General features: G+C 40.6%; 1 protein-coding gene across 2 annotated transcripts in view; it reads right to left on the bottom strand.

Moving 5' to 3' along the window:
* Nucleotides 1-23,658, bottom strand: part of CHLSN (cholesin) — a 122,796-nt gene that overhangs the window by 7,575 nt on the left and 91,563 nt on the right. For both annotated transcript variants that reach the window (XM_083872636.1, XM_083872637.1), the window contains one exon: nt 19,194-19,393. In XM_083872636.1, coding sequence (XP_083728762.1) covers nt 19,194-19,393 — 200 coding nt within the window. The remainder of the gene's footprint in view (nt 1-19,193; nt 19,394-23,658) is intronic.

The raw sequence follows: 23,658 nt of genomic DNA, 5'->3' as shown, positions 1-23,658 counted from the left end.
AGAAAACCCAGAAACATTCACATTTATTTGATTTTTCCCTAAAGAAAAGTGTGTCTCCAGAGAGTTGCGTGCAAGATGCCATTAATGTTCCAGCTTGTTTTACACAGCAATAGAGAGCACAGCAATCAGCTGAAAAGCCAGCTGGGTATGAGAATTAGTATTGTTTAAACACTGTCAAGTCTAATAAAGCAAAAGAGTCCTCATCTTTGATGAATGCTGCACCAGCAAATACATTGTTCAGTCAATTCAATGAAAGATAAAAAAATGAGACCACAAATCTCTATAGAAAGGTTTCAGGGAAGCCTCTGAAGAAAACATAAATAAAGAAATTATTGTCTTGATGTCCAAATTCATGATAAAGAATCACAGTTCATTTGGGTTATCATCAGCTAAATATGTTAAAGTAGCTTATAACCAAAATATAAGGTAAAAGTCAGACAACTAACAGTAAATCAGGAAGGACAGACAAAACCAATAACCACAGTTTATCATCCTTTACATGCTCAAGTTAAAGCTACAGATGAGCTGATTTAAAGGGTTCTTTTGGAATAATAATATAGCAGCCAAATAAATAGGGAGAAGTTTGCAAAAAAATATTGCACAAAAGCATGAGGCCAAAAAGCTGACTGACACAAGTTATAGAATTAAATAAAAAACTATTATTGTGGTGAAACCATCCCTTCTCCCATCACCACCAGCCTAGAACCCAAAGTACTCACAAAACAAAATCACACAACCCTTGGTGTCACTTGTCTTTGCAGCAAGGTGCCCAACTGGACAGCAAATGACACCACCTGAAGTGTGAGGAGCCAACACAGAATGAAGGAAAAATGCCTTTTCCTGTGGGTGCCCTTTGTGGGGCCAGCACCAACCTGCTCATTTGTACCCACTGGTTCTGTTTGCCAGGCAAACAAAGCAGCTCCTGACAGAGAAACTGGGATTTCTGCAGGAAGTCCTCCAAAACAAACAAAATAAAGCAATGACAGTGCTTGCTGATCCTTTAGTGTGCTCTTCCATGAGGGTCATCCTCAAAAAGAAGAAGGTAAGTTTAAAATTCTTTTCTATGCAAATAAAGCCTGGAAACAGTTCACATTACAGTCTTTGCAAGGTAACATGAACAAGCTGAGTGATAGATCTGTGACCATCCTGGGACAACAGTTCCTCTGCTAATGAAAACCTTTTTACATATGTTTGTATTTCTCTAAACTATTCAATCTTTGTGATGATACCCACTGGTTGGACACACCTCGGAGTACTCTGAATCTTCTACTCTGCTAATTTTATGTTTCTGTCACGGTATCACCTGAGTACTGTTGGCATTAAAACTTGAAAAATACAGCCTGATTTCACTTAATCTTCTATAAAACTATAGGATGTTAAAATATCTTTATTACCTAGTTTATAAACAACTGAGAGCAACAAATGAGTGCACTATAAGGTTAATTGCTCTTATTAACCTATTACCAAAACCATATGCTCTCTTCTACATGTTAAGGCAAGTTGTTGTACTCCTGCATCCAAGACTCCCATATGGACTTTCGCTCCTGTGAATTCTCTTACAGAAACAAACAAAAGTTTTAGTTTGTCTTCCTGAAAGGTTCTGCTCTATACACACCACAATAATTCATAAAAACAACAAATACTTTAACATAATCAACTGCAGAAAGTACATTAATGTCCATTAATGTGCACCAGAGCCCCACAAGCCATTCCTTTTGGTTTGTGATCTGTCCTGTTATAATTAAACACTAAATTATTACAACAAGAAAAAATAGTATTTTCCTTAATAGCTATAGGTGTACTCCTATTTTCAGAAAATACTCCAAAGTTTTTAACTGGTACTCCAACCATGCTTGTTTCTTCCCCTTCAGGGAAATGGTCCTTCTCTTGACCCAAATTCCTATCAAACTGTGGGCAAAACACTCCTGATAATGGTGCATAATCTTTAATGCAGATAACATGACAGTTGCTCCCCCAACAGTTATTAAAACAAAACTTTTCCACTGATTCCTATGATTATGGCAGCTTTTTCCTACTCCTGTGACAGCTTTAAAACCTATGGAAAAGTATCACTCCATGACAAAGCGAGAGGATTATCTCCTGTTATCAGGATGACATCATTAGTGCACTTATAGAAATGCTCAACTTCTAAACTGGAGAAGTTCAACCCTTACAGCACAAGAGAGGTTTCATTTTGCTGTTTACATGCAGATAAGCTTCCTTGACATACCACAGCAGGACAAAAGGCTTTTCCTTCTAGTGACCAAATATACAGACCAAAACCAACTACATTACAGTTAAATCCTCTCTTTTTATAAATAATTGCAACCTCTTTCACAGTTTGAATTCATTTGTAGCTTCTGGAATTATCTGTGTCAGGATCTAGTACAAACTACGGAATTGGATGAAAAATATACATGTGTAAAACATGTATTATTCCAGTGTGTCTTGGGCTAATTTTCAATATATTGTACAAACACTAATTGCCTTCTTCACACAGCTAATGTTTGAATCTTTCTCATGAGCTCCAGCTCATTGAAAAAACACATTGGGGTTGACTTTAGTTAAAGAGAACTTAAATGTTTGTGCAAACGATCTTCCTAAATGGCTTTGAAATTGAATAGACAGAGGAAATGAATGAAATAAATCAAACAGCTTAGGAAATTTTACATTCAGGGTTTTGTTTTTTAGCAGGAGAGTCTCATATCGAAAAGCTGCCCGGGATTCTCACTGGTCTATGTCATAAATGACTTTTAGTGCCTACAGTGGTGTCCCATAAATCTATTCCCAGGAGATGGGGACTCAGGCAGTGGGAGCAGCAAACAGAAGGCGACTGGAGTGTGCAGGGCAGGGCTCTCGCTGGGGTGTCCCGGGAGAAGGAGATGGGGAAGGGAAAGCAGGCAAATTGCTTCCAGAAACACAGTATGAAAAAAACATTATTGTTACAAATTGGATTCAGGAAGTCAACACAATGCATCTGCTGAGACTTCTGGCCAGGACAAAACTCCACAGAGCTGTCACAACTGGCAAATAATCCCTGAGTGCAGAAAAGCTCAGTGCTGAGAATCAACCATTTTACTGATTCAACTTGAAAAAAATATTGCCCAGGAGACAAGCCTCAAGAAACCAGAAAGACAAACAGGGATGTGACTGCTGACACCTTCCAGAGCACAGGAGAGCACTGCTGTGAGCCAGATGCAAGGACAGCTCACCTACATACACTGCTCCAGATGAGAGCCCTGGCAGTGCAGCCCACCCTGGATATATCTTTCAGCCTCAGTATCTACCCAAAGAAAAGCAGATTGCCATCAAATTTGGATTTTTCCAGCATAAAGCCCAGGTTTAGCATCAGGGAATTAACTTGAAAGTTTTCTCCAGCTCAGAGCATAGCCTCCTGCAACTCTCCTGTGATTTATTCCACATCTGAAATTCTCAAGCTTCCCTCAAAGGAGGGACAGAGCCATAGGTCTGGCCCATTACACCAAAGTCAGAGCTCCACTGAAAAGATCTATGGAAAACATAAAAAGCAGCATTCTACAACACTCCACAGAAACGGTCCCATTCTTCCCACCTCATCCACCTGGGTGCTTTTCAGTTTTGATACACCAGTTATTCACCACTCTGCAACCTGTCCTTAAGGATAACCTGTGTCCTTCCACAAACCCCCCAGGGAAGGCTGAATAGGAGTTATGGCACACAATTAAGGCTTGCAGGATTTAAGTCAGGCCCTTTATTCCCCAAACTGTGCAAACAGCATCATTTCTGAGCTCACTGCCCTACCCATAAAATGTGGATAACAGGTGTTTCCTCAATAAAGAAAAACCTTACTCCAAAAAACTCCCTCAAAGATATTTAAAGCCTTGCTGAAACGCTTGGCACTCAAGGGATCTGCTGGAATATTTCACAGTGCAATGCACACACCAGCAGCCTCTTTAAAACCCCATGCACTGGTGTTTAAGGCAACTCAGTGCCCTTATAAGGCCCGAATTTGGAAACTCTGAACATTGTTATCGGGTCAGCCCAGAGGTGAGCCCAATGCACATCTGGCCAACAGGTGAGCAGGGAATGCTGCACCTCAAAGAGCCTCCCTGGAACCCCTGAAAGCAAAAATTTGGCATAAGCTCGGTCCTGTGGGAGAAGAGCCATTTTATGGATGGAGGTTTTATACGGATATATAAAAATATATGGATGTGGATGGAAGTTTAACATATGCCCTTATGATGCATAGAGTGAAGTAGGAATAATAATTTTTTCTCCAGTTATAACACGTATAATTATTTAAAGGGAAACGTAAAAGTGTTTATTTTTATTGGGGGTATTCAGAGCTTCTTCTATTTCTCTCAAGGGTATTTAAAATGGATTTACTTTTACAAAGATGTTTTTCGAATGTCTGGTGTTCCACACAAAACTGCATGCCCAGAAAGCTGCCTCATGGTGAACCTCATTGCTCAATCCAGTGTAAGAAGGAATCTCAATTCAAGTCTGTGTGATGCTGATTGTCCTCATTTGGAAATAATAGCCAAAATTTAAATTCTAAATAGATTTTCTGAGACTGAACTGGAATGGCTGTAGTTAAAATCCTGGAAGCACAGATCTGTGGCAAGACCCAACATCAGGCAGAAGAGACAACTATAGCCTCTAACTGTGTTTTTCTCATGTTATGGATGAGTCTGTTTATGTCCCAACTCCAGTCCCTGAAGAAAGTTAATATATTTATGCTGATATTCTGAAATCCAGGCTGGAATCTAACTAAATTATGACTCAGATAGAGCTCTTTCTTATTTTCCTGGAAGAAAGAAAAGACACTAATGGAGCTCGTTTGCCAAAAGAAAACTTTCTAAAATTGTCAACAGATTTTAGAATCAGTGCCACATTTTTGGTTGAAAATCCTGGCACCATTTTTCAATCTGTGGTCTAAAAACATTTTTTAATATATTCTTCCATCTGGTTTAGACACAGTATAATGACTATAGACTTGTGAAAAGGCAAGAGGAGGAAGCGTTTTCTTAATTTAGGAATCACACATGCAGGAAAAAATAAACGTGCTTTTAAGTGTCCCATTTTTGTCCTGATGTCCAGTATTAGGACAGATTGCATCTGATTGTATCTGTGCAGCAAACAGGTCACAGGATTTTCTTAGAAAGTATTTATAAAGTGAAAGGAAGAGGCCTTTGTGCCATAAAGCCATGTTTGATTAGATCGACATAAAATGTTTATCCCAGCTTATCTTTTATTCCATGTACTTTTATCACTTGCCATTATTTGTAAGGTTTTATATTATGTTTGCATCCTGCAGCTTCAGCCAAGCTAGAAATCCTCTTCCTCCCCCTCCACAGGCTCTGTTCAAACGCAACATGAGACGTTCCCTTGAAGAGCTTCAAGTATAAACAGATGAGACAGATGATAGGTGGGAAGAAAAGTTGACCCAGAAAATTGTAACAATGCCTCAAAGCCATGCAGCAGGTCCTGTCTCTTACATCTGGTGATTCAGCTTCTCATAGGCACCAACCCACCTGCAAATGCCAACAGCATTCAACCAGGAAAAAACTCATTACAATTTCTTTAAAAATCATTTTCCTGATATAGTTATTTAGTTGCTGGTATCTGCATTAGCCCACCTGCAGCAAAACTGCATTTTGATTTGCAAAAGAAAAAAAAAAAAAGAAAAAAAATATATAGCAGTAATAACGTGCTGAGAACTTGCTGTTGTTTTCAGTAATAACAAAAAGGTCAGGCTTGAAAGCCCACAGCTACTATTACTGTATTTCTAAGCTAAATGTGCTTTTTATTTTACATACATTCATAAAAAGAACACAAAGCAGGAACTGAATTATCACAGAAGAATAAAAAACAGAATTTGAGCCCTTCACAGCCAATCTGTTCTGCTCATGCAAGGAATATACAACCAAGTCTATCCCAAAGTCCCATCTCCTCTCCAGATGTCCATCTTCCCTTGCACTTAATTCTGGTCACACTGATGCCTGAACCAGAAATAAGGGAAAGGGAAAATGAAAACAACTGTTATGCCTCCCTCCCATGAAGAACATCCTGGGGGGTACGAGGAGATAAAGAGGGCCCCACACTCTGTATGAAAATCATGTAAGGAGCCAGCTGCACGTAAAATCCTTTCCAAAAGCTGGCAAAAGTCCATTTATATAAATGCTTTCTGAAGATCAGATGAGCAATATGCTACCAGACCCAGAAAAAACAAATATGGTCAATTCTCTTCTCCCTTATTATTACACCCAAAAACGTCCAACTGTGGTAAAGAACTACTGCAAAGGCACAGAATTCAAGCTGAGGAGCTCATTTTCATTGCTTGTTAATTTTTAAATCAGCTTCTAAAACTGTAAAGGTTCAAACAAACAACAAAAACAAAAACATACACCATCACAAAAAATGCAAAACCAAAAAACCCCGCAAACAACCAAAAAAAAGTAAAAAAGCCACCCAAGTTTTTGTGTTTTCTTAATAAAACACAAGAAATGTATGAAAATGTCATGGCTTTCCATATAGCAATGCTAAAAAAAATGCTGGAAGAGAAACAAACTTTATCGGTGAAGGTTTTTAAGGAGGGATGAAGAAATGGCCACCTGGAGGAGGATTTGGATACTGAAGCCATTGGCTGATTGAACCAGCCAGGATACCCAAGAACCAATTTACTGCTTGTTACACTGAGGTGAAGGTTTGTGTTGCTCAGCTCTGCACGGGCTCTTTCAGGAAGCCCTGAGGCTGCAAAGGGATGCTGGCACCCTGGGAAGGTGCCCAGTCCAGCTGGGCCACTGACCAGCAGCACTGCTGACAATGGGCTGCCCTCCTGCACCCAGATGTCTGCAATTTGTCACCTTGGGTGTTTCTGTGTGGTTTTTTCCGTCTTTGCAAAAGCCTAAGGGATCTCCACAGCCAAGGACTGCTCTTCAGTGGTTCCAGAGTCTGGAGCAGCATTTCACTGCAACAAGGAAAAGCAAAGCTCTTGTTCTGCTGAGGGGATGCCAAATGCTGACCTGCACCACATCCCAGAACAGGCAGAGCTTTCCTTTCTGGCTCAGCACAGAGCAGATCCAGTCCCAGCTGCAGGGAGCCCAGCTGGCCTCTCCTCCCCACAAGATTCAAATCCTCTTCCTGCCTGTTTCCCAGTGGGGTTTGCCCACGTCTTTGAGGAACAGGAGCTGCTCAGAGGGTGGACCATGGGCTCAAGCCCAGCCCAGCAGCCTGGAGGATGGCCAGGCAGGCTGGGTGCCAGCAGCACCTCTGAACAGGTACCACCAGTGTCCTCCCCTCTGCCTGACAAAGAACTGGCCTCAAATCAATCCCATCCCTTGTGGTATCCAGGGACTCCCTCATGCACCCTCCAGGAAAGGGGAAATCCTCCTCTCAAATGGAAGCTGAGCTTTGAGCCTGTGCTGCAGGACTGGCCCTGTAACTCCTCTACAGAGCTGATTTGTTCCAAGGGAAATGTTATGTAGGTATAGAACTGTCAAACTGTCAAATACTGGACTGTCAGTTTCCTACTGAGCCCCTTTACTTTAGTGAGTTCTCTTAAGACAGCATTTAAGAACTGCTGTTTATTAATTTGGATGTGCCCTTGATGCACTGTTGCAGCGATTACATTTGTGGGGTTTTTTAATTCTAAATGAAATCCAAGTATTTTATTGCTGGCTAGTTAGGCAAAGTTCATTTTTACTACAAGAAAATATAGCCCTCTTCAAATAACCCATCACACAAGTGGCTCTTACAGTGCATCTGAGAACTACCACATGTGGGGTTATTCTGGACCAACAAGAATATATATAGAAACCTTAAAAAAAAAACTAACAAAAAGACACATCAGCCATCCTTGTCATTTTTTACATCCCAGTCTGGACATCCCACGGCTGCTTTCATCAGGAAATATGGCAGAGGAGGATGGAGACAGACTGGAGGAAAAAAGCTCTTCTCTTTCCAGAAGAGCTCTAAAAAGAGAGACAATATCAATATCAAGATCAACCTAAAAGTGTTCAGCAGTTCACAGCCCACTCACATTTATTTTTTTTAGCTGAGATATTCAGCTATCTCTCACTGCATAATAAAATCTGCTGTCACACCAAGGTGTTTAGGGCAGTGTAAGGTTCCCCTCTTCTAACACCCTGTGACATGGGTTGAACTAAGATTTTAATGTATGCCTAAAGAAATGGATCTGCCAATTACTGCTTCCTGCAGATGACTCTCATTCTAATTCAATTTCATTCATATAAAAGTAATTACTGATACCTTTGTAGGCATCATTGTATTAATAAATGTGTGAAGCAGGAGACAAGTTTTATTAAGGATCTAGTTTTATTATTTCAAAAATATTTCTTGTTATTCTAACTCTGGTTAGGAAGCTGTGACAGCTCCCTGGAGCTAATTGATTAATAATCATTGCCAATTGCATTTTAAATTTTAATTTTGGCTTTGGCTGACTAGTCTAAATGATTCCCTAGAGCTACAAAACTCCTCACCAGTACTCGGAGTATTTGGGCACTGGGTGAATAGTTTGAATGTGTTTGAGGAAGTGAGTAGTGGTGTTAATTCTCCAAGATGTGAATTTTATGACACAGAGAAAATATAAAAACTCCCTTTTGCGTTTCTGCCATGTCAAAAACCTAGTCTGAATAGAGGAAGATGGGTGAGCACAAAATGCCTTTTCTCAAAGCCAGAAGGAGGGTTAAATGATGGGATGCCTGGGCTTGGAGCCAGGAGTGAGGCAGGGAGTTTGGAGAGCCAGGGGAGAGCAGACTTCAGAAGCTGAAGGGAGAAAAAGCTGTGCCCCACACTCCTTCAATGCAGCCTCCCTGCAAATGAAATATTCCCAAAATAAAGTAAATAACCCCTGCCATCTGCTTTTAGTTAAAAAATATCAAGAGGTAGTTTGTTGTAATACTGATATGTGAAATGGATTATTTTAATTACTTTGGTTTTATTTGATCTGAACAGTGCCAAATTCTCCCCAAAGACAAATGGAAAAGATCAAAGTGCTTCTTTTGAGCACTTCAGTGAGGAGTGAAGATGTCTCCTTACTGTCAGGAGTCAGTCCTGAAGCAGACTGGTCTGTTATTAAAGACTTCTGAATCTCCCTAATATATCTCACAAGGTCTCTGAAAGTAATATCAGATGAAATAATATATTAAAGCTGCTTAATTATTCAATTAGATGCAATCTCTTTTGTACAATACTATGGAAAGATGAAAGCCATATCTCAGTGATAAGTATCTAATGGCTACATTTAATAAACTGTTAAGAAAATTCATTTATACTAAATTTTATTTTACTGGAAATGAGTTATTAAAAAAGGAGACATTAGATTTTCTTAACCAGGTTTGGAAATCAAGATGCTATTTTACGGGAAAGAGAATCAGACAAAGAAACCTGAACTATTTTTATATGAGTATTTGTGGATTTAATACATGTAATCTAATTTTCCCCATCTGAGGAAGCACTTTACAGCCCAGCAGTTAAGTCCTGCTAATACAACTTACAGTTGTGACAACATAGATGTGAAAAATTTTCGAAATTTTAACCATCCTATTGACAAAATTATCACTAAAAAAAAGCAAACTAAATTTTGGGAAAAAAGCCCAAAAACAATTCACCAAGAATACACTGGAAGCCTTCTCAGGCATGGAAGTCATCCCAGGTGCCACCATGGCACTTAAGATGCCATCCATGGCACAAACACCATCCATGGCACAAGCACCATCCATGGCACAAACACCATCCATGGCACAAATCCCATCCATGGCACAAACACCATCCATGGCACAAGTCCCATCTATGGCACAAATACCATCCATGGCACAAATACCATCCATGGCACAAATCCCATCTATGGCACAAATCCCATCCATGGCACAAACACCATCCATGGCACAAACACCATCCATGGCACAAATCCCATCTATGGCACAAATCCCATCCATGGCACAAACACCATCCATGGCACAAACACCATCCATGGCACAAATCCCATCTATGGCACAAATACCATCCATGGCACAAATCCCATCCATGGCACAAACACCATCCATGGCACAAATCCCATCTATGGCACAAATACCATCCATGGCACAAATCCCATCCATGGCACAAACACCATCCATGGCACAAATCCCATCAATGGTACAAACACCATCCATGGCAAACTTGGGAATTTTTGTTCCTAGTTTTAGCAGCAGCAAGGACGTGGAATAAAGGTGCTCTGGTCACCTGCAGCAATACCAGGAAGGGCACCCCAACCATGGAAGGGAAAAACTCTCCCAAGATGGCCATGGAAAGGTTTGGAATATGAATCCATTGACCCTGCACGCCCATCAGACACTGGTGGCCTCCAGGACTGCCTTGGGATGCCACTACAGGACAAAATCCATGCAAACTTCACTTTCAAAAGAAGGAATTGAGAAAAATCCTGCAGGTCTGTTGGGAGCAGACATTGGCACAGGGCCAAAGAAAACAGAGCCTGTGCTCAGATGAGAGGAAAGTTAAGTCTACTTTCCCTCATCTCACTTCTCTGGAAGGAGACCTTTGGATAGTACAGGGACTTTGGTGAGTCACAAATTTCATCACTGTTTAATTTATCACCTGAAAAATGGGGTAACATAACACTTTCTCAAAAGCTGTCATAACAAGAGCAAATAAATCAGTGTCAAAATACTTTTCATTTATTTATCAAAATACGGTTGTGCTGTGCTCTCAGGAAGGGTATTATGGAAAAGCAAATTATCATTACTATGGTGGGGAGAAGATAGAGACAATATGTTTTTTAAAAAAACCATATTAAAATCCCTTTAAAGACAGGGTTGAGCAGTCAGGTATTTTTCAGTTGATCCTGTAAATGATAGATGCCAGATGAAAGGATTTGTGAATTCGTGTTAATGATGTTATTAAATACACTATTTCCATATGAGAATGTTTGAACAAAATGCCCAAGTAAATATTTTGACAGCTTTGTTTCACACTGAAAAAATGGCAGAAGTGCAAAGAGACAGAAGGTTCCAAAGTAAATCACTCTGCAGCTTTTATTGAAATACGCTTTGAGAGGTGTACTTGTGACCTTCCATAAAATTAATTCAAAGATTTAGAAAGACAAATAATTTTATTTAGAGCCATAAAGCAGGATTAGAGTCCCCTATTCCATTTTTCTTCCTTTGTTAAATTTAGTGGCCATTTATGGTTATGGAAATTAGAAAAGAAATCTCTTTCCTCTGCATAAACTAAATAGGACAATGAGCAGATTCTGAAAGATGGAACAGCTACTGACTCCAACTGAGGAAAATTTACCATGGACCTGAGCTTCCCTTTTTTTCTCCACTCAAGCCATACATTGGTGCTTATCAAAGGGGTAAGAGAGCTACTCCAAACCCACTCCCTACAGAAAATACTTTATCTAGGATAATATTAATGGCTAAACAATAAAAGGTTTGGTTCAGGGAAAGTTGTGTGAGTCCAGCTGCTCTTCCAAAGCTCAGCTGAATGAGTTGCATCATAAGCATTTACTAATTTGGCTGGAAAATAATGCAATCCTTGATGTTTCTAAAACTTACTTCTGAATGAGCTGAAAATACCACAGAAATACTTGCAACATCTCAGAATTTCCAGGAATAACTAAACTTAAAAATCTTTGAAGCTGATATATCAGAACCTCCCAAACACCTATTTTGTCTCTAGAAACAAGAGCTTCTTATCCAACAAGCTGGAAATGGCAAAATTCATCCCAAAAGTATATAAGTACCTAGGACCTTCATAATTCAATCCACAACTGTGGAGAGGACTTTCTAGAGATTATTAGACTGAAATTATTTTACAAAGTGATTCTGTCCATCTGGAGCATTTCCAGGATAGTATTACAGATACCCAGAATATATTGCTAAGGTTTGTTTTCTTCCCAGAAATTCCTGGTAAAAATAGCTAAGATTGGCTCTGAGCCACTTAAGAGGGTTTTTTTTGGTTGTTCTTTCTTTTGGTTGCTGTTTTTAGACTTGTGTAGTAAATGATTCTATTATTTGCCAGCATTACCTTGAAGTGACAAGTTTATCTTCAGCAGCAGCTCAAGAAGCCTCGGTGCCTGCTCTGGCTCTGGAAGTTATAAATCAGCACCAGGCAATGCCTGAGCTCATCTGCAGAGAGCCACAACTCCTTAATTCAGGCCCATCTGAGTGTTAACCTGGTTATTCAGTTTCCAGACCCAAGTATTCCTGCACAAGCACTGACTTCTGCACAGTGCCAGTGCAGGCATCTCTTCGACATCTGCATTGCAAAAATTGGATTTGAATGGAAGGCCTTTCTTCTGGTGTGCAGTCTTCACACAAAGTCTGGCTCACTCACTCTGGATAGCTGTATTATTTATAAGTGGAAAGAGACCAGAGATATAGATAAGGAACAGTAATCTGCAGGATCTCACTAAATTAAGAGTAAGATATTCATGTGCTTCTTGCAAAGCAGTGAAATTGTTGTATTAGAACCATAAAAAGCAGCTAACCCAGCAAGAAGTTAATAACAGTTTAAAAGCAATTTCTGCACAATCTGACATCCTGTGGATGTCATGTGGGGGTTAGAAAAACACTGGCACGTCTCCAACACATATCTACATATCACTTGCCATCAAGATACAGCAAAGTGAATCCAGAAGTCAATGACTCCATCACAGGGAATGAAAATCATCGACTCAGGCTGCCACCAGACATCTTGATTAAACAGGCTGAAGCTGTATGGTGCTGTTACTGAGAGGGTAATGTGACAGTCACAGAATCCTAAATGCACAGTTTGAATAATCAGATGATAATGAGAATACTAACACCTGGAAATGGGTATCATAAAGCCAACTTTGAAACTGGAGCTTATCTGACTTGCTGCAGCCAGGCTGAAACAGGATGAGAAACCCTGAAAAATGTGTTACAGCTACAGTGGTATATTCATGCCAACACTGTCATTAACACAAAACTCAGTAATAGTCTGAGGGGGAAAAAAATCATTTATTGTTCAGAAAATTCAATGTGAAACCTCAACATTCTATGGCTCATAGATGAATCCAATGCTGTTGGTCACAAAGCAAAGCCAGAATGACAAGGAGCAGGGAGGAATCACAGACCCTCAGTCCCTTCTGTGTGGTGCTGGAAGGCAGCTCCAGTAAAACCACATTTGTTTCCAGGTGTCACATTTCCAGAAGGATCACAGGCACAGGAGTTCAAAGAAGAGCAGCAGAGCTCATCAGGGACTGGAAGGAGCAGCAGGAGAGGAAGGATCATGGATGTGCTGTGTCACTGGAGGGGCAGTGAGACTGAGGAACCCAACACAGCCACAAGCAGGATGTAAACACCAGGACGGGAGAAATTATTTACCAACTCTGGGGCAATACTATGATTTAAATAAACCTTGCTTAATAACAGATCCAACACAGCAGAACAATTTTTCTGCTTCATATACCCCACCAGCAAGCTCTGTCTCCTGCAGAAGGTAACATGCTTGAGCATGATAACAGAACAGCTCAAAGCAGCACAAAATCTGTGAGTGAATACACCCCCTCCACCTCCCCCCACCAGAATAACTGCTGGCATACCAGCACCCTAAAAATAGGAAAGATGTGGGCATTGCAACAGAGAGCTTTGTAGAGCTTGTGAGTAATGTCAGAGCTGCTAGGGAACCGCAAACAAACTGAGGTGGCTTCATCAGATGCCACTCGGTGTAGCTGAAGTTACACAAGGGAGTGCAGGATAATGATAAGGTAACACTCTCAGCAAGCTGAGACTCCTTTGCCACGAGCAGAGACAGCGGCTGCCTTGAAAATGAGCAAGATCTGCCCAAGTATTAACATCAAATGGAAAACCTGCAGCTTTACAGACATGCTGCTTTAGGTCAAGGAGAGGAATCCCACTTGGAGGCAGGTCAGGCCCTGGTAGAAATTAAAAGTGAAGCAATATAGAAACTTGGAGAAGGGCTAAAACAAATTCACTGATCTCTAGAGTATTTGGAAAAGTGCAAGCCTTTGAAATCAGATAGCAGCAAGTGCCTGCCCAAGTTCATGTAAAGCAGAACAACCCCAAATGCAAATTTATCCTGTATCTGACTCTGGATTCATGAGGCTTCTTATGGAGCTAATGAATATGACAAAATTACTAAAAGCATGTAGGAATAGATTAATTACATCCATAGTTAATGCTTGCCCCAGAACCTTTAAAAAATAGCCCAGAGATTATTAAAGCAAAACTATTCCCCTTCACTATTCCCCTAATCTTTGAGGAAATGCTGCTCTTTCAACCTTAAAGCCCCAACTGTTGAAGAGAATTCAGGAACACTGCTGTGTCTAATTACAACAGTTTCTCTTAAGTTCACACACTATTTTTGTTACTGGCTAATTGAGCAGTTATCCAATATTTTATGAAACTCAAGATAACTGATGAGCTTAGATATATACTGCACCTTCCAATCAGGAAGGAAACTCGATCTCATTTTGGAGGCTGGGGAAAGGAGAAATGCCATTAAATGCTAATGTTAGTTGCTATCCAACCCAAGGAGTCAGTCTCTGGAAGGTGAAAAAAAAAAAAAAAAAAAAAAAAAAAAAAGACCTGTGCATGTTTAGATTTCTAGTTTATCAGTTACTCCTAATATCTAAAAGCTTAAGCTGTTGATGGTGAAACCAGTGCCAAGTTTGAAATTAATACCGATGTGGGCCAGCAGCAATGAGAATGACTTAAATTCTGAATCAAGTATCAAGAGCCATCACTGATCCTGGCTAAAAAAGTAACCTGTGATAAGTAAAACAACTTCAAAACTTTATGAATCAACAGAGGAAACTAAATGTGATACAAGCTCACTTGAGGTAGTTTAAAATGAAAACCTGGCTTTCACCATTAATGAGCACGGCTGTGTTTGTGCAGAAGCTCCTCCAATGGAGTTGCCTGCCCCAGGAGGGGTTGGATGAATGGGTTTGTGATTTCCTGAAGGGCCACCACCATCTGAGCTGTTTGGCCACAAATCTCAAATGCTGCTGCCTGCTTTACAGCCCAGCATCAGCCTCTCCTGGTTCCTTCAAAAATCAGAAACCTCTGAGTGAACATTTATCTACCTCTTGATTCCCTTCTCCACATGGCCTCTACTCCAGAAGGAGTAAAATCCTGATATACCTCCTACATGTTATTTCTATTTCTACATCTACATAATACATGACATATATTTAAAAACATCAAACTATTAAAAAAAAAAGCTTCCAGCAACAACCCTTGAATTTCTGTGTTCTTTGAAAGGAAGAACAACATTTCAGCTTGAAAATCTCCCAGGCCTGGCACTGTTTGTAATAAAGTTTGACTGAGGACCAGGATCTGTTTCCATTCTGCAAACCCAGCAGATAAACAACTGCCCTGGGTTGTCCAGGGCTGTCAGCAGCGCTGCCACCACACTCAGCAAAAACCACCTTGGGATCTGCAGAGTCAGACTATTTACTCACGCCATGGGAAAATCTGCCTGTCTCTCACTTTTCTTTTTCTGTAACATGCCCTTGGTTTGTATTATTCTAGAAGCATCTTTTTACTTTAAAGAAATCTCTGACATTCTCTGACTCTTGCCTGAATTCAAATTAGGCAATGAGAAAAATAAGACCTATATAAAGAAAAGTGATCTATACTAACAGTACGGCATAAATAATTTAAAAGAAAAATTGTACTTCAGCACCTTATTTTTCAAATTTTAGTACATGATCAATAGTATTGGAAGGCTTAGGTTAATTCACAGCACATGTCCAGATAATATTATCTATTATTTCTACTTCAGATTATATGAATCTTGTCATTTCATATTCCTTTAGTGAGGTCTTTTCAGATCTCTCTCTATTCCTTTGATGAGTGATGGAGAAATCCATATGTGCTGATCCATATGGCAATGAACTCTCCAAGCCAAACACAAGAACAGCAGCTTCTAGGAGAGGGTGGCTTGCCAAGACAAACAAGTTCTGCCAACATTTTAACACCACAGAAGGTCAGTTAGGTTATAATTAAACCTAATTACCATTCCCTAGAATTGCGACATCTTTTCACTTGAAGTCACCTAATGCTCAGGAAAGGATGAATTCTTATTCTAGATTTTCCAAGAAGCACAGTAATGAGTCAATCTAATATTCCCTTCAAATCTGAATCATCACTTACAAAGAAACAATGCATGTCATCATTAAAAGGAAGAGATTTGAGCACTTTATTTAGCCACTAATACGTCATCTCTCCTGCTTTTCCCTGTTCCTCTGCAGTAATTGTACAGGGGTTTTTCTCTTCTGTTCTGTTCAGTATCACTCTGGGGTTTTTCCATTATTTCACTTTGGTGTTTTTGTTTTTTTTTTCTTTTCAGAGTTTTATAACCTTTCTGCTTCAGCTCCCTACTTTTAATCCTCTCTCTGTCTTCAGGTCTTCCTGTCTGCTCCCTGGGCAAGCTGGGGATCTGACAGCAGTAACTTTTCACTGCCAACTGCTGCCTTGGAAGAGAACTGTGCTGGGAACCACCTGAACTCATCTAACCAAGGAAAAGATGAGATAAAAATTGGTAAAGCAAAGACTTTTTTTCGCTCCCTTTTTCCTTTTCATGCAGGCCAAGAGAAAGTGAGAGAGGGGGAAAAAACCAGGAGTCATTTGGCTGCTTTTCCTCCATCAGGAGTGCAAACCTGTTCATGTTCAGCCTGGTTTTGTTCAAATGAGCAAGGAGCTGAAAATCCTGGGCTACCAAAGTCCCCAGCTCACGGGAAGACCCTTCAGCTCCTCAGGTTCAGCAGCTGAGGGCTGCAGTCTGAGCTGGTGTCAGCTGCTGTTGCACACAGCCATACCATGTGCATGGTGACAAAAGCCTCTCCCAGCTAGGATGGCCTTCCAATAAAATGATCATTTGATCCCTCTGGAGACTGGAAAGCATCAAGGACCATTTCTTTTTACACTCACATAACAAAGCTGGCAAACTGAAGACGTGCCCAGCTTGTGGCACTCTGCAGAGGGGGCACAGGTTGGCAGTGCTGCCAAGGGGACCCAGTGTAGATGCAGCCCTTGGGATGTGGCTGCATTGCTGCAGGGCTGCTCTGCAAGCACCAGGGAGAGCAGGATGCAGTGAGAGCCCTGCCTTGCACACTGTGTGCCTCATTCCCTGCCCTCAATGCTCTCTGCATTAACTCCCCTGGACTGACAGCACGAGGCACAGCTTTGTGAAAGTCACCCTGTGCTTCACCCAGCTGGGCTCCCCTCCTGCAAACAACCCCTCAATAAATAAAAATGACAGCTCCAGTTATCATATGGTACATCGAGTTCCACCTGTCCTACAGGAGAGACACATGCCATCAGGCAGGATGCCACTTCACCTACCCACACTTATGTCATGAAAGGCTTTTACTGTGGGTGGGGCAAAACACAAATCCACGGCACTCTTTTGTTTACTTCCAATTATATTAATCTCGTGCATCTGTAAGATTTATTTATCCTCCCACAGGTTATTCATGCCCATAGCCCTGCAAAAACATGTAGACTGAAATCCTTCACCCACTCAATATGCTGAAGAGGTTGCAATGGGTTTCCAGAACCTGGATTTTCGTTTCCCTTCCCCAGCTAGTATATTACTTCTTGGATTCATTAAAATCCAGTTATTTCTTTTGCAGTCTTACTGGGTTGAAAAAAGGCCTGAGGTGTAAGAGGACTAAGCTGTTTTTCTATAACCAATAATGGTTCAAGATGGCCTGGGCACATTTGGAGATAGAATGGTGACTATACCTATGCTTGCTTGTCAGTTCAGCATCTTATGCTTACCCCTGTTAAGTCTACAAAATTCTAATTGTCTGTTGCTGAAATAATCCCTCACAACCTATTGCTGCATATACAACCCACAGACTCTGCATGACAAGACCAAATGAGAGACTTGGTTTTCTATTTCAGGGTAATTTGGTACAGGTTAAGTGAAACTCTAGAATCAAATTTGTTCAAATATTATTTCAAATATAATTTCATATTCTCCCACGTAACAAGGCAAAAATCCATACAGATAACAGTGGAATAATATGCAAAACCCCACAGCTTGTCCCTTTACTTTCCATACCTGAAATCTAATATCTGGAGGTCCACCATTTACCAGAGCACACATAGCAGAGAGCAGGCTGAGCAGATGGTTCAAAGCTAACTGCCAATCCATTTGCAGTTCAAAACCATGGTGAACTGCTCCAGCTGTTTTCCAGATCAAAAATATTATTGTCATTTTGCTATCGCTGCATGCTGAGGGTTATGTAACAAAAATGCACATGTCCCTCTGCCTGGAATGCAATTAATTTCCTCCCTTCCCACTGTGAGTGGTAAGTAACAATTCAGACAGTCTGGATGCTTCAGTTTTGAGCATGGCCAGGGATGCAACCCTGGAATTCTTCCATGTGGTAACCCACTATTTGTGACATGCCAGTCTTCTGGAGGTCTTACAGCCAGGGTATATTTTGCAGTTTGGAAAAAAATAAACATTATCTTCCTGTTTATACATGACCTCTTTACTGTCTGTGGGGTACCCTGAGCATTTTGATGCAGTTCTTTAGTTTAACCATAGACTTTGTTTTATGTTGGAATTTTAAGTCTTCTAATAAGTGTGTTAACTGGGTGAAGGGACTGCTTCCAATCTGAAATCAATCACTATACTTGCTGTACACTCTGGTATGCAAAAATCAGGCATTGTACACTATTAGCTTTAAAACAGTGGCAAAATCCCATCTTCATCTACAAATATCCAAACATTCTGCAGGTGGTTAAATTCAGACTCTGCAATGCTTACCACTCCATGGAATTTGCTTATATAAAGAGAACAACTGGAAGTCCTTTGCCTAGAACAGCACACTCAAGAAGCAAAACTCATTTTTTCAATGCAATCTTTTCTGCAATGTGCCTTTCATCTCTGTAAGTGCAGCTAAGCCCATGATATTTATATAACAACCATAAGATCTTCAAGACAGGAGCTGCCTTTCTATAAAATGTTTGCACCATACTTAACTTCTTTCTGTTGTTGCTGTAATAGAAACACAATGGGGTGATCAACTGTCCTCCAGGGTGTCAACTGAGATGAAACATTAACTTAGTACTTAACTGCAGCAATTTCCTTTAATGTGTTATTGCTTGGTACAGCTTGTTCTGGGTTACTGGTTTACAGCTCACTCCTGCAGGCAGCACCTGCAGTGGTTTTACTGCTCTTACCTGGTCAGATAGGCCAGAGCCCGCTCAGACCCCGATGGCTTTTTGGGCTCCACCTTCTTAATGGAGATTCCAGCTTCCCTCATCAGCTGTTTCTCCTTCTTCTTGCGCTCTTTTTTTAATTTTCTTTCCAGTTTTCTTTTTTCCTCTGGAGTAAGTTCTTCCTCTTCCTCTGCAATAAGCTCTTCCTCTTCTTTTGTAGCCTGAAATAATTAACATTTAAATGAAGCATTTCTCTTTCTGTAGGAAAGTGAACAAAATTGCATAAAAGTAATTAAAGGGCACAGGTGATATTTAAAACCAGAAGGTTCAGGTTTCATGATTTTACTGTTCACTGTACTTCCATCACCTCTCTGCTGTGCCCAACTCCCAGAACTGCAAATGCTGCACTCACAGAGATCTGTTAAATTGCCCTCTATGGATGATGATACTGCCCTGAGCACTGCAGGAACCTGAGCACCTTCCACCTATGTATTAAACATAATTTCTAACCCTTGTTGTGCTGTTTGTTCTCCCACACTCACACCTGAGGAGGGTATGTGAACAGCAGAGGCTGTCCACAGCATAAACACATTTCAGGGGCAGCAGCAGGGTTTCCTTAAGCTGCTCAGTTTGTGTTTGTTGTGTAACCACACATCTCCCTGGACTGAGAAAACCCCTGTCTGCCATGCAGAGGCTTCATCTCCATTATGCCAAGGGCAAAGATGTGACAACTTTCTCCTTCATCCAAGACCTCTTGGAGATCCTTTAGCAATCTTGAGGAAACATAAACACAATCTTCAATAAACATACACAGATACACACCTCACAAAGGTTGACATTTCTTTAGGTTTGCAGATAGAATAGTTTATTATTCACATCTAAACCCATATTACCATAAATATATGCATCAGTATATCCCAAATGAAAATAAATATTTCCCATACAGATGAAGTGCTTTAAATAGTTTATCTGACTATAAACACTGAGTTTATCCTGGAAAACCCAGTGTGAGATTACGTTGTGTAGAAATAAAATGCTGTTCCATAGCAAGGTGAGATTAATTCCAGTCATTCCCAGAAGTCTGAGGGAGGTACTCCCCAGGCAAGGTTCTCTGCTAGAGCCTGGGACACCCATGGAGGCAACTGGGTGACAAAGAAATGCTCTTCCTCCTCTCCCTGCTCCCCTCTCACCTGTTCTGGAACCTGTAACTGAAACCTGAATGCACAAGAAGATCAATTGCTTTATGGTTAAAGGCTGGTTAAAACCACTTTATATGCTCACAAAGCCTTAGTGCTACAATAATTTGTGTCACTCAAGTGCTTTCAAACACAAATCCAGAGACAGAGCTAAATAAGGTTATTCATGCTGACATTCAACCAAAGAATGTTAAACAAGGCAATACCTGAACACAATCTTATTTGCCAAAGACACCTGTTGGGGTTTAAACATTTGTTCAGTGTCAATTCACCTATCATCTAAACTGACTGACTCATCTTTTCAACTTGGTGTTTTCACAGACTGAAGAAAGGTTAAGAAAGCAGAAATCAGAACTAATGGAAGTAGGACACTAAAGTGGAGTTGCTTTTTCTTGTTTAAAATACTTTTTAAGCACTTTTATGGAAAAGCCAGCATTCATTGCAAACACATGCAAAAAAGCAACATATGTTGCATTAGGATAGAAGGCATTTTATAGTTCATGCTGAGAACAAAATAATATTTAGGGTGAAGGTAGAATTGAATTGTTACACAGGAAACAACGTTTTCATTTGAAAAGCCACCCTGGTACTTACTAAAATAACAATCTAGCCACACAAAGCCCTAGAAAACACTGAGGGTGGTCATTTATAAAGTGTTTGTAAAAGATTACTACAGCAGCTGTCCAACAGACGACACACTACAGTTAATCTTCTTTTAAAAATAATGTAATGAATTTGTTTACTTTTCTGTGAGCCATGAAGCTTTCAAATAAAGTGACTGTGGCACATCATTAGAGCCAGTCTGATAAAGAGGCCTCTGCTTCTTCATACTTACAGTAAATGCATATCTTGGTAACTTCCCTTTCCCCCCACCCCCACATTCCTTGCATTATCAAAAAGCTTTTTATCCTTCTCCCTGACCACTCCATTAGAAACAAAACAAGTTGCTCCCTCCCTGTAGGTCCCAGAGTAAATATCAAGCCCTAAGAGCATTTGTTCCCAGCATGGATGGGCCATGGGCTGTCTGGCACCAGAACACTGCTCTCCATCAGGGCTGTCCTGGCAGGGGTGAGTCAGGATTTACAGCTGGAGGTACCTTCTGCTGGCCCACAGCATCATCCAGGGAAATGTGGATACATCAGCTTCTGCCTGGGACTCCCAGCACAGGTACTGACAAGGTCCTCACAATGACTCAAACAGCTTCTCCCGTTCCAAATGTACTTTTATCCATCCATGTCAACTTGATTAATTTAGTAGGGTGTGCCACAGTCTGTCCTACACTGGTTTTTAATTTGAAAACCTCAGGTTTTCTGTGCTTCAGAAAATACCTGCATTTGGTGGTATAACCCCTACTGAAGCTGAGGGTGATTTTATCAGTGAGAGTAATTTTATTGCAATTTATATTAAGAAAAAAACAACCTTCCCCTTAACCTGGGGACTTGAAAGAAAGCAAAACCAAACCTTCCACTGGAATTTAAATCCTAGCTGTATTTATTATTTATCAATCTATTGATGCATCTCTTCTTTCCTTAAATCAACAGCCGGAATTTTTAATTTTGTTTTCCCCAAACCATTAGTGTGACTGTTCATCTGGAAGATGTTTGTGACCCATTTGGATTAAGACTTTTAGTGTTATGTCATTATTTAAACTAAAAAACCCTGACCAACAGGACTTCATTGTTTTGAGGTCATAAATATTCCAGGTTGTCTCCTCCTATATTTATAAAGTGACATCACAATTTGTAGCGCTACAATTTAGCCTTAACTACAACATTGTAAAGTTCCTATTTGAGCACGTGAGACACTTGTTTATTGACATGATAAATTTAAACCACATGCACACAGAAAAACAGAACACTTGCTTATTTGCAAAGCCTGCTGAGAGCTACCACAGCACCTTGGCTTGTGGGCTCATTAGATCCCAACCTAAACAAGGTCAGGCCAGGTCAGCACACTTGAATGAATGACATTCAGAGCAGAGCCAGCGTTTTCTCGTGATTAAGGAGGTGGGAGTCTTCCACTTGGAAACTTTCCAGAAGGCCTGAAAAGGTGCTAAAAGGGATATTGCCACTGGATGCCATTTTTTGAGCAAAAGGCAGACCCCCAAATCTTTCACACTTACGCTCATAAAAGCCCATGTCAGGCTCGCACAGGCACAGAGATATGAGCCCAGGCATCCTCAAGCAAATTCCCAAGGCTTGTATCATACCATGTCCATCTGCAGGAAAAGTGCTGTGGGTGCCAATACACTGCCTTTCATCAATGCCAGTCTCCAACTTTCTGAACTGTGTGTAAATATAGCAATATGCTCTAAATAGCCCAAGACATCTGACTCAAAATAGCTGGAGGCTTCAGCTGTAGCACTTTCAGACACCAGTTCAAGTTTTCCATCATTCTTTGTAACCTGGAAATATTGCACAAATTTGAAACATTTAATAAATGCTCTTTAGAAGTGAGCTGACAATCATAAATGGAAGGCCAGCTCACACAGAAGGGAAGTGTTTAATACTATAAAGCAGCCCTGCTAAGCAATACAGAACAGAGAAATATAACCAGAACTGCAACAGAAACCAGCAAAAAGATGTGCAGGTTCTCTTGAAGACACTTGACCCTTTTTTTTTTTTTTCTGCTGCAATGAGAGTGGCAGAACCAAACAGGTGGGGTTTATTGAGGGTAGTTTTTGTATCTGCATAAAAGCTTGTACTGCCAGGGGACTATGAACTGCAAGAGCTGAGCAAGCAGCACTAAGACGGGATAACAGCACTAATAACAGCACACCAATTGTGTTGTGCTTCCACAGAGCACTAAGTGCATTTTTAAATTTGTTTCCAGTCCTTGATGGCCTCACACTTAAGTAGAACTGAAGACAGCGCCTAAAGACTTCTGTTCTTCCTCTTCACTCCTTCAAAATTCCCACATTTGCATCCCTGGCTGTCCATTGCCAGCCCAGAATAATGTTGACAGAGTCAGAAATTCTGAGGAATTGCCACAGTGAACAGGATACTATGAATAATACTATGAATATCTATGAAATCTTGCCTTTGGGATTCGTCTTTGTAGGTCTGAACTTCCTGCCTGGTCAGGGTTCTGGCTTTGCTGCCAAACCTATAGAAGGAACCACAAACCAAGCCACAACACCAATTTTGCTATTTATTAGAACCAGCGAATCCAGCCCCTCCAAAACCAATAGACTTTTATCCTTTTCTCCCAGCACAGCACCAGAAGTCTGAACAACAGCAAAGCAAGCAACAGCAGAAATTCAAAGGAATAAATAACAGTGACAAACATAT

The sequence above is a fragment of the Zosterops lateralis genome, assembly GCF_965231275.1.
Source record: "Zosterops lateralis genome assembly, chromosome: 15".
In the NCBI taxonomy this organism is placed as follows: Eukaryota; Metazoa; Chordata; class Aves; order Passeriformes; family Zosteropidae; genus Zosterops; species Zosterops lateralis.
The sequence above is the reverse complement of the archived record's forward strand: the minus strand, read 5'-3'. Positions and strand labels throughout refer to the sequence as shown.